This window comes from Salmo salar, chromosome 20, assembly GCF_965601325.2.
Source record: "Salmo salar chromosome 20, fSalSal1, whole genome shotgun sequence".
Lineage (NCBI taxonomy): Eukaryota > Metazoa > Chordata > Actinopteri > Salmoniformes > Salmonidae > Salmo > Salmo salar.
The window spans coordinates 31738875-31756626 of NC_138310.1; the positions used below are offsets into that span (position 1 = coordinate 31738875).

The following is a 17752-nucleotide window of genomic DNA, read 5'->3' on the forward strand; positions in this document are numbered from 1 at the left end:
CAGAGCTTGAAGAATAAAAATAAAAGTGCAAATATTGTACAATCCAGGTGTGCAAAGCTTTTAGAGACTTACTTCAAAAAGACTTATGGCTGTAATTGCTGCCAAAGATGATTCTAACATGTATTGACAAAAATGTTAGTTTTTTTAATGTTTTCCTTTTGGGGTATTGTGTGTAAATGGGTGAGACATTTTTTTTAAAGCAATGTTGAAGTAAGGCTGTAATACAACAAAATGTAGAATAAGTCAAGCAGTGGAGGCTCCTCAGATGAGGAAGGGGAGGACCATCCTCAGTGAATTGCATAAAAAAAGTTAAACATAAAAAAGTCAACCTTTTTAAATAAAACTATATTAAATATATTCATGTCACCAAATAATTGATTAAAACACCCTGTTTTGCAATGAAGGTCTACAGTAGCCTCAACAGCACTCTCTGAAGTAGCACCATGGTGTAGCCGGAGGACAGCTAGTTTCCGTCCTCCTCTGGGTACATTGACTTCAATACAAAACCTAGGAGGCTCATGATTATGCCCTTCCATAGACTTACACAGTAATTATGATGTCCTCCAACGTATCAGAGCTCTTGTAGCATGAACTGACATGTTGTCCACCCAATCAAAGGATCAGAGAATTAATCTAGTACTGAAAGCAAAAGCTACAGCTAGTTAGCACTGCAGTGCATGACATGTCATGAGTAGTTGACTCAAAGAGAAAGATAATAGTTTAACAGTTTTGAACAAATACATTTCTTCAAAAATGAAGGAGAGGTAAGAGAGAGAGCGAGAGAGCTAGCTAACGTTATAATCCTTAGGATTTTTTTTCACTTACACTTACTTAGCTAGCGAATGCAGCTAGCTAGTTTAGCCTATTCAAACACCCTGCTCAAACTGAAAGGAATGCTATGTTAGCTAGCTGGCTATGACTATCCAACACTGGAACCCTTCCAAGTCAAGGTAAGCTTTTGGTTTTATAAATGTATTGCCACCAGGGCCCACCGGTGTAACTGCTAAACTGCTTGCTGTACACTGTACTGCATGATTGTAGCGGGTTTTCTAACGAGTTAGTTCTAGTAGCTATGTTGACTATGACGTTAACTAATATGGTGACAATGATGTAGGCTGTGTGTAACGGTTAGCGGTTATGGTATGAAGGTCTGACTTGGAACGTTTTTTTCACCTGTTCACAGACAGCTTTTCTGTTGTGATCTGAAGATCACAAGTAAAGAGAAAAGGTGAGAGGAGGAGAGCAGGTAGATGCGAGAAGGAGATATTATAAAACGAGCAAAGTGATCATGCTGTTTGTATGTGGCTGCTATGAAAGTGATCTGTGCGTGTGGTCAGGGGTGTATTCATTTAGTCAATTCTGTTGACAAAGTTTCTTATAAGGAACGAAACAAAGACAAACATACATTGAGCTGGGTGAATGGAACATGAATGACAGTCATCCAATATCCTGTAATAGAAATAAGGCCCTGCTCATAAAAAATAAATATCGTCCTCCCTCATCTTAAACGGCACCGACCGCCACAGAAGTCAAGGGGTATGAATACTTTCTGATGGCTCTGTATATCTGTTCCTCTCCCTTACTGAAAAAAACAGGCTTCTGGCTAATACGTGTGGCAAATATTTGGCCAATTTACAAACGGAGTATGAAAATGCAAATTAGATCAGGTTGTTGGTTACTGTGTGTTAACAAAATTGAAATGTATTTACTTTAACCAAATCACATATAACTTTAAATTAACTTGCTTCTCACAGAGAAAACAAACTAAACATAATAAATGTACTAAATATACTAAACTACATGTATTCAATGTCTCAACAAATGAAGGTAAATCCAATACAACTTGAAATCATCAGCATGGTGAAACAAAGAGCAAAGACAGGATATTTACCAAATAAATTGTTTATTAAATATTTTATACAAATACAACATTTACTTGAGAGAAATGTGAACACTGGGGATGTTGACCTTAGGATGTTTAAATGGGCCGTACGAGTCTAAGCCCTGTCTAAGGCAGGGGAGTGGGGGGGTTCTACTAAGCTAAGTGGAATTGTTTTAAGAAGATCTTACCAAGGATCGTTTTGCTATTTGATTTAGAATTTTAAGACCCCTTGAAGTATCCCCCAAAAATATTTTCTAATTATTTGCAGAAAAATTGTATTTGGGCTTACTGCTATTTGCCCATACAAACACTCAATAACATATTCACTACATGGAACAACAGATTGCCCCCCCCCCCCCCCAAAAAAAAAAAAATGTAAAGGAAGTTTGTTCTGAAGTGTCTGTCCTATATCTGAGAGAAATAAGAAAGATCAGGAAACATTATAATTTTTTACATGTATTTAACCCCTTATTTTTGGCACTAAACAGTCTCCATATATACACTACCGGTCAAAAGTTTTAGAACAGCTACTCATTCAGGGGTTTTCTTTATTTTTACTATTTTCTACATTGTGAATAATAGTGAAGACATCATGTAGTAACCAAAAAAGTGTTAAACAAATGAAAATAGATGTTATATTTGAGATTCTTCAAATAGCCACCCTTTGCCTTGATGACAGCTTTGCACACTCATGGCATTCCAACAGCCTGGAGGTGTGTTGGGTCATTGTCCTGTTGAAAAACAAATGATAGTCCCACTATGCCCACACCAGATGGGATGGTGTATCGCTGCAGATTGCTGTGGTAGCCATGTTGGTTAAGTGTGCCTTGAATTCTAAATAAATCACAGACAGTGTTACCAGCAAAGCACCCCCACACCATAACACCTCCTCCTCCATGCTTTACAGTGGGAAATACACATGCGGATATCATCCATTCACCCACACCGTGTCTCTCAAAGACACAGCGGTTGGAACCAAAAATCTCAAATTTGGACTCCAGACCAAAGGACAACTTTCCACCGGTCTAATGTCCATTGCTCGTGTTTCTTGGCCCAATCAAGTCTCTTCTTCTTATTGGTGTCCTTTAGTAGGGGTTTCTTTGCAGTAATTCAACCATGAAGGTCTGATTCACACAGTCTCCTCCGAACAGTTGATGTTGAGATGTGTCTGTTACTTGAGCTCTTTGAAGCATTTATTTGGGCTGCAATTTCTGAGGCTGGTAACGCTAATGAACGTATCCTCTGCAGCAGAGGTAACTCTGGGTCTTCCATTCCTGTGGCAGTCCTCATGAGAGCCAGTTTCATCATAGCGGTTGATGGTTTTTGCAGCTGCACTTGAAGAAACTTTCAAAGTTCTTAAAATGTTCATTATTGACTGACCTTGATGCCTTAAAACGTCTACAGGATCGGTGTCACCCCCGCGGGACGGTTGAGCTAACGTAGGCTAATGTGATTAGCATGAGGTTGTAAATAACACAAACATTTCCCAGGACATAGACATAAACCCAGCAAAAAAAGAAACGTCCCTTTTTCAGGACCCTGTCTTTCAATGATAATTCGTAAAAATCCAAATAACTTCACAGATCTTCATTGTTCAGTTTATGTCTCAGTTGTTGCATCTTATGTACATACAAATATTTACACATGTTAAGTTTGCGTCCGGGCTGGAATAATACATGATGGCCTTTCACTTGCATTTCAAAGATGATGGTACAAAAAAAATGTATTATCTTTCAGTTGACTACCTCATGAAGCTGGTTGAGAGAATGCCAAGAGTGTGCAAAGCTGTCATGAAGGCAAAGGGAGGCAATTTGAAGAATCTCAAATATATTTTCATTTGTTTAACACTTTTTTGGTTACTACATGAGTTATTTCATAGTTTTGATGTCTTCACTACTTTTCTACAATGTAGAAAATAGTGAAAATAAAGAAAAACCCTTGAATGGGTAGGTGTTCTAAAACGTTTGATGTAGTGTACAGTCATGGCCAAAAGTTTTGAGAATGACACAAATATGAATTTTCAAAGTTTGCTGCTTCAGTGTCTTTAGATATTTTTGTCAGATGTTACTATGGAATACTGAAATATAATTACAATCATTTCATAAGTGTCAGGCTTTTATTGACAATTACATGAAGTTGAAGCAAACAGTCAATATTTGCAGTGTTGACCTCTGCAATCCGCCCTGGCATGCTGTCAATTAACTTCTGGGCCACATCCTGACTGATGGCAGCCCATTCTTGCATAATCAATGTTTGGAATTTGTCAGAATTTGTGGGGTTTTGTTTATCCACCCGCCTCTTGAGGATTGACCACAAGTTCTCAATGGGATTAAGGTCTGGGGAGTTTCCTGGTCATGGACCCAAAATATCGATGTTTTGTTCCCCAAGCCACTTAGTTATCCCTTTTACCTTATGGCAAGGTGCTCCATCATGCTGGAAAAGGCATTGTTCGTCACCAAACTGTTCCTGGATGGTTGGGAGAAGTTGCTCTCGGAGGATGTGTTGGTACCATTCTTTATTCATGGCTGTGTTCTTTGGCAAAATTGTGAGTGAGCCAACTCCCTTGGCTGAGAAGCAACACCACACATGAATGGTCTCAGGATGCTTTACTGTTGGCATGACACAGGACTGATGGTAGCGCTCACCTTGTCTTCTCTGGACAAGCTTTTTTACGGATGCCCCAAACAATCGGAAAGGGGATTCATCAGAGAAAATGACTTTACACAAGTCCTCAGCAGTCCAATCCCTGTACCTTTTGCAGAATATCAGTCTGTCCCTGATGTTTTTCCTGGAGAGAAGTGGCTTCTTTGCTGCCCTTCTTGACACCAGGCCATCCTCCAAAAGTCTTCGCCTCACTGTGCGTGCAGATGCACTCACACCTGCCTGCTGCCATTCCTGAGCAAGCTCTGTACTGGTGGTGCCCCGATCCCGCAGCTGAATCAACTTTAGGAGACGGTCCTGGCGCTTGCTGGACTTTCTTGGGCGCCCTGAAACCTTCTTCACAACAATTGAACCACTCTCCTTGAAGTACTTGATGATCCGATAAATGGTTGATTTAGGTGCAATCTTACTGGCAGCAATATCCTTGCCTGTGAAGCCCTTTTTTTGCAAAGTAATGATGACGGCACGTGTTTCCTTGCAGGTAACCATGAATGACAGAGGAAGAACAATGATTCCAAGCACCACCCTCCTTTTGAAGCTTCCAGTCTGTTATTCGAACTCAATCAGCATGACAGAGTGATATCCAGCCTTGTCCTCGTCAACACTCACACCTGTGTTAACGAGAGAATCACTGACATGATGTCAGCTGGTCCTTTTGTGGTAGGGCTGAAATGCAGTGGAAATGTTTTTTTGGGGGATTCATTTCATTTACATGGCAAAGAGGGACTTTGCAATTAATTGCAATTCATCTGATCACTCTTCATAACATTCTGGAGTATTTGCAAATTGCCATCATACAAACTGAGGCAGCATACTTTGTGAAAATTAATATTTGTGTCATTCTCAAAACTTTTGGCCACGACTATACTTCCATTCATTTTTTCAACTGGTACCGTGGACCTTCAGACAAATCTTTTGAAGCCTGTGGGCGTCCTAGAGCAAAACAACATGTTTGTGAGAGTCTCACCCTTCCACAGTGGGGTGTCCCAAACTGTTCGGACACTACAGACAGAAGTTGGCAGATTGGCTGTACCGACTTCAGACGAGCCCCAAGACGCTTGCCAGGTTAGTAGAGAAAAGCAACATGTACAGTGCATTCGGAAAGTATTCGGACCCCTTGACTTTTTCCACATTTTGTTAATTTACAGTCTTATCGTAAAATTAATGAAATTAAAAAAAATCTTCATCAATCTACATACAATACCCCATAATGACAAAGCGAAAACAGGTTTTTAGAAATGTTTGCAAATGTGTTAAATATAAAAAAACAGATACCTTATTTATATAAGTATTCAGACCCTTTGGTATAAGACTCGAAGTTAAGCTCAGGTACGTCCTGTTTCCATTGATCTTCCTTGAGATGTTTCTACAGCTTGATTGGAATCCACCTGTGGTAAAATCAATTGATTAGACATGATTTGGAAATGCACGTGCCTGTCTATGTAAGGTCCCACAATAGATTGTGCATGTCAGAGCAAAAACCAAGCCATGAGGTCGAAGGAATTGTCCCCAAGAACACAGTGGCCTCCATGGAGATGGGAGAACCTTCCAGAAAGACAACCATCTCTGCAGCATTCCACCAATCAGGCCTTTATGGTAGAGTGGCCACTCCTCAGAAAAAGGCACATGACAGCCTTCTTGGAGTTTCCCAAAAGGCACCTAAAGACTCAGACCATGAGAAACAAGATTCTCTGGTCTGATGAAACCAAGACAACTTTTTGGCCTGAATGCCAAGCATCATGTCTGGAGCAAACCTTGCACCATCCCTATGGTGAAGCATGGTGGTGGCAGCATCATGCTGTGAGGATGTTTTTCAACAGCAGGGACTGGGATTGAAGGATAGATGAACGGAGCAAAGTACAGAGAGATCATTGATGAAAACCTGCTCCAGAGCGCTCAGGACCTCAGACTGGGGCAAAGGTTCACCTTCCAACAAGACAACGACTCTAAGCGCAAAACCAAGAAAACACAGGAGTGGCTTCAGGACAAGTCTTTGAGTGTCCCAAGTCAGAGCCCGGACTTGAACCTGATCTAACATCTTTGAAGAGACCTGAAAATAGTTTTGCAGCGACGCTCCCATCCAACCTGACAGAGCTTGAGAGGATCTGCAGAGAAGAATGGGAGAAACTCCTCAAATACAGGTGTTCCAAGCTTGTAGTGTCATACCCAAGAAGACTCGAGGGTGTAATTGCTGCCAAAGTTGCTTAAACAAAGTAGTGAATACTAGGTTAGTAAATGTAATTTTTCCATTTTTTACTTTGAATACATTTGCAAAAATGTGTAAAAACTTGTTTTTGTTTTGTAATCATGAGGTATTGTGTATAGATTGATGAGGGGAAAAACATTTAATCCATTTTAGAATAAGGCTGTCACATAATAAAATGTTAAAAAGTCAAGGGGTCTGAATACTTTTTGAATGCACTGTACATATGTGGGTAGGCCATGTCAAATGGATACATGTTGCAGGCCAGAGTATTACTGGATAGATATACTACCCAGCTAGCACAGATGTTTCAGACCAGATAATCCTGTTTCTCATGGTCTGAGAGTCCCTTAGGTGCCTTTTGGCAAACACCAAGCTGGCGGGCTGTTGTGCCTTTTACTGAGGAGTGGCTTCCATGGAGTGATTGGTGAAGTGCTGAAGAGATGGTTGTCCTTCTGGAAGGTTCTTGGTCACTTCCTTGACCAAGGCTCTTATCCCCTGATTCTTCAGTTTGGCTGGGCAGCCAGCTCTAGGAAGAGTATTGGTGGTTCCTAACTTCTTCCATTTAAGAATGATGGAGGCCACTGTGTTCTTGGGGACCTTAAATGCTGCAGACATTTTTTGGTACCCTTGCCCAGATCTGTGCCTCGACACAATCCTGCTCTACGGACAATTCCTTCGGCTTCATGGCTTAGTTTTTGCTCTGACATGCACTGTCAACTGTGGGACCTTATATAGACTGGTGTGTGCTTTTCCAAGTCATGTCCAATCAATTCAATTTACCACAGGTGGACTCCAATCAAGTTGAGAAACATCTCAATGTTGATCAATGGAAATAGGATGCACCTGAGTTCAATTTTCAGTCACATACACTGAGGGAAAAAAGTATTTGATCCCCTGCTGATTTTGTGCCCACTGACAAAGAAATAATCAGTCTATAATTTTAATGGTAGGTTTATTTGAACAGTGAGAGACAGAATAACAACAAAAAAATCCAGAAAAACGCATGTCAAAAATGTTATAAAATGATTTGCATTTTAATGAGGGAAATAAGTATTTGACCCCCTCTCAATCAGAAAGATTTCTGGCTCCCAGGTGTCTTTTATACAGGTAACGAGCTGAGATTAGGAGTACACTCTTAAAGGGAATGCTCCTAATCTCAGCTTGTTACCTGTAAAAAAGACACCTGTCCACAGAAGCAATCAATCAATCAGATTCCAAACTCTCCACCATGGCCAAGACCAAAGAACTCTCCAAGGATGTCAGGGACAAGACTGTAGACCTACACAAGGCTGGAATGGGCTACAAGACCATCGCCAAGCAGCTTTGTGAGAAGGTGACAACAGTTGGTGCGATTATTCGCAAATGGAAGAAACACAAAAGAACTGTCAATCTCCCTCGGCCTGGGGCTCCATGCAAGATCTCACCTCGTGGAGTTGCAATGATCATGAGAACGGTGAGGAATCAGCCCAGAGCTACACGGGAGGATCTTGTCAATGATCTCAAGGCAGCTGGGACCATAGTCACCAAGAAAACAATTGGTAACACACTACGCCATGAAGGACTGAAATCCTGCAGCGCCCGCAAGGTCCCCCTGCTCAAGAAAGCACTTATACATTGTGGTCAGATGAGACCAAAATGGGGCTCTTTGGTATTAACTCAACTCGCTGTGTTTGGAGGAGGAGGAATGCTGCCTATCACCCCAAGAACACCATCCCCACCGTCAAACACGGAGGTGGAAACATTATGCTTTGGGGGTGTTCTTCTGCTAAGGGGACAGGACAATTTCAAAGGGACGATGGACGGGGCCATGTACCGTCAAATCTTGGGTGAGAACCTCCTTCCCTCAGCCAGGGCATTGAAAATGGGTCGTGGATGGGCATTCCAGCATGACAATGACCCAAAACACACAGCCAAGGCAACAAAGGAGTGGCTCAAGAAGAAGCACATTAAGGTCCTGGAGTGGCCTAGCCAGTCTCCAGACCTTAATCCCATAGAAAATCTGTGGAGGGAGCTGAAGGTTCGAGTTGCCAAACGTCAGCCTTGAAACCTTAATGACTTGGAGAAGATCTGCAAAGAGGAGTGGGACAAAATCCCTCCTGAGATGTGTGCAAACCTGGTGGCCAACTACAAGAAACGTCTGACCTCTGTGATTGCCAACAAGGGTTTTGCCACCAAGTACTAAGTCATGTTTTACAGAGTGGTCAAATACTTATTTCCCTCATTAAAATACAAATCAATTTATAACATTTTTGACATGCGATGTTCTGGATTTTTTTGTTGTTATTCTGTCTTTCACTGTTCAAATAAACCTACCATTAAAATTATAGACTGATCATTTCTTTGTAAGTGGGCAAACGTACAAAATCAGCAGGGGATCAAATACTTTTTTCCCTCACTGTAGCAAAGGGTCTGAATTCTTTTGTAAATAGGGTTTTTTGTTTTTAGTTTTTAATACATTTGCATAAAAAAAAATAAACAACCTGTTTTCGCTTTGTCATTATGGGGTATTGTGTGTAGATTGATGAGAGAAAAAAAACTATTCAATCAATTTTAGAATAAAATGTGGAAAAAGTCTAGGGCTCTGAATACTTTCCGAATGCACTGTATTTAATTACCCATTCAGTCTTACCACAGCGGTGTAAGTGCACTGGGACTGACAGAGAAAGAGTTTGAGATTGAGATTGTTATTAATGCATTAGTCAGAGTTGTGGTGGGGGAGTGAGTGGAGTGGAGTGGTGGCATGACTTTGTTGTTGTGTAACCAAGGCAAGACACATACACCAACCTACCAGTCTGATCCTTGAAAAACTCTCAGATTGCTATCACCCAGTCAATAAGAAAACGGAATGTATATGTTTTTAATTAACATTCTTAGAATGTTCTGTGAAAGTTATTTACATTTTCTTAAATTTTTGTATGTAAAGTTTTCATGTTCTGAGAATGGAATTTAGAGCTAATTAATGTTAATATGTATATTTTTTTATACATTCCCGGAATATTGCAAAGGACTGACATAAGAGATGTTCTCAGAATGTTCAAAGAATGTGTATGTGTCTCTTAAGTCACACCATTTTTTTATGCTCCCAGAATGTTATAAAAATATGACATTAAATAGAATCACATGGGAACGTGTATGGAATGTTCTGTAGAAGAACGTTATTTCTTAACATTCTCTGAACTATTTGAGAACATTACTTTCAATAGAACCCCGAGGAAACATGTAGGAAATGTTATGCTGAAGTACTGAAATTTCCACAGAAGAACGTTTTTCCCAATGTTGTTCGCAATGTCAAACCAGTTGAAACGTCCATTACCAAAATGTTTTATTAAATGTAACCATGTTAGAACTTTTAGAAAACATTCAGTTAAAGTAATAAAAATGAAGAAAATACAAATGTTTTGTCAAGTTCCTTTAATACCTATCTTGCACCATTCCCAGAAAGTTGTGGGAACGTATGCAAAATAACCATAGGACATCTACTGTTCGCTCTCACCAAGCTCTAAACATCATATGGTTCTCAGAACGTTATGTTCTAGCTCGGAGTGCTGTAGTGTTTTCCTGATCCTGCTGCCCCAGTGTCTCCATGTTTTGTATTGTCAAATCAAATCAAATGTTATTAGTCACATGCGCCGAATACAACAGGTGAACATTACAGTGAAATGCTTACACATTTGATTAGATGCAAGATAGTGGCTGGCGAAAGTATTCACCCCCCTTTGCATTTGTCCTATTTTGTTTCCTTACAACCTAGAATTAAAATAGATTTTTGGGGGGTTTGTATCATTTTATTTACACAACATGCTTACCACTTTGAAGATGCAAAATATTTTTTATTGTGAAACAAACAAGAAATAAGACAGAAAACTTGAACGTTCATAACTACCCCCCCCCCCCCCCCCCCCCCCAAAAGTCAAAACTTTGTAGGGACACCTTTTGCAGCAATTACAGCTACAAGTCTCTTGGGGTATGTCTCTATAAGCTTGGCACATCTAGCCACTGGGATTTTTTCCCATTCTTCAAGGCAAACTGCTCCAGTTCCTTCAAGTTGGATGGGTTCCGCTGGTGTACAGCAATCTTTAAGTCATACCACAGATTCTCAGATTGAGGTCTGGGCTTTGACTAGGCCATTCCAAGACATTTAAATGTTTCCCCTTAAACCACTGCTTTAGCAGTATGCTTAGGGTCATTGTCCTGCTGGTAGGCAAACCTCCGTCCCAGTCTCAAATCTCTGGAAGATTGAAACAGGTTTCCCTCAAGAATTTCCCTGTATTTAGCACCATCCTTCAATTCTAACCAGTTTCCCAGTCCCTGCCGATGGAAAAACATCCCCACAGCATGATGCTGCCACCAACATCCTTCACTGTGGGGATTGTGTTCTCGGGGTGATGAGAGGTGTTGAGTTTGTGCCAGACATTTTCCTTGATGGCCAAAAAGCTAAATTGTAGTCTCATCTGACCAGAGTACCTTCTTCCATACGTTTGGGGAATCTCTCACATGCCTTTTGGCGAACATAAAACGTGTTTGGTTATTTTTTTCTTTAAGCAATGGCTTTTTTCTGGCCACTCTTCCGTAAAGCCCAGCTCTGTGGAGTGTCCGGCTTAAAGTGGTCCTATGGACAGATACTCCAATCTCTGCTGTAGAGCTTTGCAGCTCCTTCAGGGTTATCTTTCGTCTCTTTGTTGCCTCTGATTAATACCCTCCTTGCCTGGTCCATGAGGTTTGGTGGGAGGCCCTCTCTTGGCAGGTTTGTTGTGGTGCCATATTCTTTAAAATTTTGAATAATGGATTTTTGAATAATATTTTAGTAATGCTCCATGGGATGTTCAAAGTTTCTGATATTTTTTTATAACCCAACCCAAATCTGTACTTCTCGACAACTTTGTCCCTGACCTGTTTGGAGAGCTCCTTGGTCTTCATCGTGCCGCTTGTTTGGTGGTGCCCCTTGCTTAGTGGTGTTTCAGACTCTGGGGCCTTTCAGAACAGGTGTATATATACTGAGATCATGTGACAGATCATGTGACACTTAGATTGCACACAGGTGGACTTTATAAACTAATTATGTGACTTCTGAAGGTAATTGGTTGCACCAGATCTTATTTAGGGGCTTCATAGCAAAGGGGTTGAATACATATGCACGCACCACTTTTGCGTTTAGAATTTTTTAGAATTTTTGGACTTTTGTGTATGTCCATTACATGAAATCCAAATAAAAATCAATTTCAATTACAAGTTGTAATGCAAGAAAATGTGCAAAATGCCAAGGGGGATGAATACTTTTGCAAGGCAGTGTATGAGCCCCTAACCAACAATGCAGTTTAAAAAAATACGAATAAGAAATAAAAGTAACAAGTAATTCATAGAGCAGCAGTAAAATAACAATAGCAAAACGATATACAGGGGGATACCGGTACAGAGTCAATGTGCGGGGGCTCCGGTTAGTTGAGGTAATATGAACATGTAGGTAGAGTTATAAAAGTGACTACGCATTGATGATAACAACAGAGAGTAACAGTGATGTAAAATAGGGGGGGGGGACAATGTTCAGGATTCTTATGGCTTGGGGGTAGAAGCTGTTTAGAAGCCTCTTGGACCTAGACTTGGCGCTCCGGTACCGCTTGCTGTGCGGAAGCATAGAGAACAGTCTATGACTAGGGTGGCTGGAGTCTTTGACAATTTTTAGGGCCTTCCTCTGACACCGCCTGGTATAGTGGTCCTGGATGGCAGGAAGATTGGCCCCAGTGATGGACTGGGCCGTAAGCACTACCCTCTGTAGTGCCTTCGCGGTCGGAGGCCGAGCAGTTGCCATACCAGGCAGTGATGCAACCAGTCAGGATGCTCTCGATGTTGCAGCTGTAGAACCTTTTGAGGATCTGAGGACCCATGCCAAATCTTTTCAGTCTCCTGAGGAGGAATAGGTTTTGTCGTGCCCTCGTCACGACTCTCTTGGTGTGCTTGGACCATGTTAGTTTGTTGGTGATGTGGACACCAAGGAACTTGAAGCTCTCAACCTGCGGCACTACAGCCCCTTCGATGAGAATGGGGGCGTGCTCGGTCCTCTTTTTCCTGTAGTTCACAATAATCTCCATTGTCTTGATCACATTGAGGGAGAGGTTGTTGTCCTGGAACCACACGGACAGGTCACTGACCTCCTCCCTATAGGCTGTCTCGTCGTTGTCAGGGTTCAGGCCTACCACTGTTGTGTCATCGGCAAACTTAAATGGTGTTGGAGTCGTGCCTGGCCGTGCAGTCATTTCTTGAACAGGAAGTACAGGATGGGACTGAGCACGCACACCTAAGGGGCCCCTGTGTTGAGAATTAACTTTGCGGATGTGTTGTTACCTACCCTTACCACCTGGGGGCTGCCCGTCAGGAAGTCCAGGATCCAGTTGCAGAGGGACGTGTTTAATCCCAGGGTCCTTAGCTTATTGATGAGCTTCGAGGGCACTGTGGTGTTGAACGCTGAGCTGTAGTCAATGAATAGCATTCTCACATAGGTGTTCCTTTTGTCCAGGTGGGAAAGGGCAGTGTAGAGTGCAATAGAGATGGCATCATCTGTGGATCTGTTAGGGCGGTATGCAAATTGGAGTGGGTCTAGGGTTTCTGGGATAATGATGTTGATGTGAGGCATTACCAGCCTTTCAAAGCACTTCATGGCTACAGATGTGAGTGCTACGAGTCGGAAGTCATTTAGGCAGGTTACCTTAGTGTTATTGGGCACAGGGACCATGGTGGTCTGCTTAAAACATATTGGTATTGTAGACGCGGACAGGGAGAGGTTGAAAATGTCAGTGAAGACACTTGCCAGTTTGTCAACGCATGCTCGCAGTACACGTCCTGTTAATCCGTCTGGCCCTGCGGCCTTGTGAATGTTTACCTATTTAAAGGTCTTACTCACATTGGCTGCGGAGAGCGTGATCGCACAGTCTTCCGAAACAGCTGGTGCTCTGATGCATGTTTCAGTGTCATCGAAGCGTCGAAGCGAGCATAGAAGTAGTTTAGCTCGTCTGGTAGGCTCGTGTCACTGGGCAGCTCTCGGCTGTGCTTCCCTTTGTAGTGTGTAATGGTTTGCAAGCCCTGCCACATCTGACGAGCGTCAGAGCCGGTGTAGTACGATTCGATCTTAGTCCTGTATTGACGCTTTGCCTGTTTGATGGTTTGTCGGAGGGCATAGCTCTAGCCTTTAGCTCAGTGCGGATGTTGCCTGTAATCCATGGCTTCTGGTTGGGGTATGTATGTACGGTCACTGTGGGGACGACATCATCGATGCACTTATTGATGAAGCCAATGACTGATGTGGTGTACTCCTCAATGCCATCAGAGGAATCCTGGAACATATTCCAGTCTGTGCTAACAAAACAGTCCTGTAGCTTAGCATCTGCTTCATCTGATCACCTTTTTAATTGTTCGAGTCACTGGTGCCTCCTGCTTTAATTTCTGCTTGTAAGCAGGAATCAGGAGGATAGAATTATGGTCAGATTTGCCAAATGGAAGGCGAGGAAGAGCTTTGTATACGTCTCTGTGTGGAGTAAAGGTGGTCCAGAGTTTTTTTCCCTCTGGTTGCACATTTAAAATGCTGATAGAAATTTGGTAAGACGGATTTAAGTTTCCCTACATTAAAGACCCCGGCTACTAGGAGCGCCGTCTCTCGGTGAGCGTTTTCCTGTTTGCTTATGGCAGAATACAGCTCATTCAGTGCTGTCTTAGTGTCAGCATCAGTCTGTGGTGGTAAGTAGACATCTACGAAAAATACAGATAAACTCTCTAGGTAGTTAGTGTGGTCTACAGCTTATCATGAGATACTCTACCTCAGGCGAGCAAAACCTTGAGACTTCCTTAGATATCGTGCACCAGCTGTTATTTACAAAAATACATAGTCCGCCGCCCCTTGCTTTAACAGACGCCGCTGTTCTATCCTGCTGATACAGCGTATAACCAGTGAGCTGAATGTTGATAATGTCATCGTTCAGCCACGACTCCGTGAAGTATAAGATATTACAGTTTTGAATGTCCCGTTGGTAATTTAATCTTCCGCGTAGGTCATCAAATTTATTTTTCAAAGATTGCTGTGTGCTAGCAGAATGGAAGGAAGTGGGGGTTTATTCAATCGCCTACGAATTCTCAGAAGGCAGCCCACCCTATGGCCCCTTTTTCTCCACCTTCTCTTCACGCAAATGACGGGGATCTGGGCCTGTTCCCAGGAAAGCAGTATATCATTCATGTCGGACTCGTTAAAGGAAAAAAGGATTCTGCCAGTCCGTGGTGAGTAATCGCAGTTTTGATGTCCAGAAGTTATTTTCGGTCAAAAGAGACAGTAGCAGCAACATTATGTACAACGCAAAACACAATTGGTTAGGAATCCGTAAAACGTCAGCCTTGTTCTCCGGCGCCATCTTTTACATTGGAGTAGATGGTGTAGCCAAAGTCCTGGCTGATGTTGCACACACCGCCCGTTTGGACATTCTTGGCCCAGCCGCAGAAGGGGGGCATGTGGCCTTGTATGTTTATCCTGCTTGCATTTCCATATGGGATAATAAAGTTTACCTTGCTAAATTATTTTTGTTTCTTCTCTCTCAGGTATCTGGGAATCACGCGGCCCCTCACATACCCAGCCAGGCAGAACGGCCAGCTGATGGCCAAGATGATCCTGGGGGTGTGGTTGGTGTCCGCCTCCATCACCCTGCCCCCCTTCTGTGGCTGGGCCAAGAATGTCCACACGGGCGGCGTGTGCCTCATCAGCCAGGACTTTGGCTACACCATCTACTCCACGGCTGTGGCCTTCTACATCCCCATGCTCGTCATGCTCTTTATGTACTACAAGATCTTCAGGGCCGCCCGCAAGAGCAGTCTCAAGCACCGCTTCACCGACTTTGCCCGGCGGGAGCGGTTGGAGACAGTGGCCAGTGAGGCGCTGAGGATGCAGGGCCTGAAGCCGCAAGGTGTGGCCGAGGAGTGTGCGGCACTATCCCGTCTGCTGTCCCGCGAGCGCCGCAACATCTCCATCTTCAAAAGGGAGCAGAAGGCGGCCACCACGCTGGGGGTGATCGTCGGTGTGTTCTCTGTCTGCTGGCTGCCCTTCTTCATTCTGTCCACAGCTAGGCCCTTCATCTGCGGGGTGGAGTGCAGCTGCGTGCCCATCTGGCTGGAAAGGTTCCTCCTCTGGCTGGGTTATGCCAACTCCCTCATGAACCCCTTCATCTATGCCTTCTTCAACCGGGATCTGCGCTCCACCTACAAGGACCTGCTACGATGCCGCTACCGCAACATCAACCGACGCCTGTCCGCCGTGGGCGTGCATGAGGCCCTCAAGGTGTAGGAGGAAGAGGACAAGGATGACGAGGAGGAGAGTTTGGGGCCCCAGAAGCGTCCAAGGAATTTTAAATGCCGTCCTTATTGCAAAGACTACTGGGAAGTGCAGTTTCTGTGGTTGTATAATGGAGGCTTAGAGGGATGACCTATGACCTGGCGGTAGTATTGTAGATAAAGACAGAGGCTGACTGTTACTTCCTCTCTAACCCACTGTAGAGGCACAGAGATAAGGCCATTACTTAGGTCTGTGTCTGTGTGACTCACTCAGTCATTCTATTTTGGGACCCAAAACCATGGACCGTATTTGACGGGCTATTCAAGTTGACACTGGCTTTGTGCATATGCTACAGTTCAGTCCTGACTTCATATTCATGTCAGGCGGATGGTGCATTGACTGGGGAAATGACATGCGGATCCAGGTGATAATTCTGGGTCATTCAAAGCATGGGCTGCGAATAGATTTCTGCATGATGATATTTGCCAAATTGATGCTTGGGCAAGTAGGTGCCAGTGGCTATTGACTTAAACCAGTGAAGGTCACGGAATCGGTATCTACATAACTGTTTCCAGTTCAACTTCTCTGTGGTACAGTAGGTGATGATGGTGAACAATTGAAAGTGGTCTGTATAGGTATATGTGAATCTATTATTTTGTGGAGGCAGTTAAGTGTTTTCTGTTTACCAACAAAAACACTGCAGAACAGAGGGGTATACTACAAAGCAGGATCAAGGAGCCTGAATATTCTGAAAATGTTGAACGTTTTCAGAAAGATTATCTTGAAATTGCCATTGTCTCATTGACTCAACAACCAAAAACACATACATGTATCTTTGTTTAGCTTGAACCAGAAAATCATCAGTTATTTCTAGTTGTTTATCAAAGTTAGCTGGCTAACTCATTGAATCTGCTTTGTAGTATACACCTCAGAAGGCACCTTCGCGTTGTCATTTTATTTCCAGACATGCCTTTGACTGTCAGTTTCTCTATTCAATCATTGAATTGAATACATTGATCTCTGCTGGCCAACATCACTTAGGTATTAAAGAGTTAACTACAAAGTCAACCCAAGAGACACACACAGACCCAAGAGACACACAAACACAGACCCAAGGGACACACACACACAGACCCAAGGGGGACACACACACAGACCCAAGAGACACACAAACACAGACCCAAGGGACACACACACACAGACCCAAGGGGGACACACACACAGACCCAAGGGACACACACACACAGACCCAAGGGGGACACACACACAGACCCAAGGGGGACACACACACAGACCCAAGGGGGACACACATACAGACCCAAGGGGGACACACACATACAGACCCAAGGGGGACACACACATACAGACCCAAGGGACACACACACACACAGACCCAAGGGACACACACAAACACACAGACCCAAGGGGGACACACACACACAGACCCAAGGGGGACACACACACACAGACCCAAGGGACACACACACAGACCCAAGGGACACACACACACAGACCCAAGGGACACACATACACAGTACATGGCCAAGATAATATATTACTTTCGAATATAAATCGTAATGCAAATGAAAGCCAACAAACAAAAGTTAATCTTTCAATGTTACCACAAAGCACCTGAAGGTAGCAAAGATGACAAGCCTGTGATTTGATGTGATTTAATGGGGAAGAGGCAGAAGAGAGGTGG

General features: G+C 43.1%; 1 protein-coding gene across 1 annotated transcript in view; it reads left to right on the plus strand.

The window, feature by feature from the left end:
• The window catches only part of LOC106580454 (5-hydroxytryptamine receptor 7), an 85157-nt gene extending 67711 nt beyond the window's left edge, over positions 1–17446 (plus strand). Inside the window, exon 2 of the mRNA XM_014161540.3 lies at positions 15324–17446. Within this exon, the coding sequence (XP_014017015.1) occupies positions 15324–16062 (739 nt within the window). The 3' untranslated portion in view covers positions 16063–17446. The remainder of the gene's footprint in view (positions 1–15323) is intronic.
• The last annotated feature ends 306 nt before the right edge of the window (positions 17447–17752 follow it).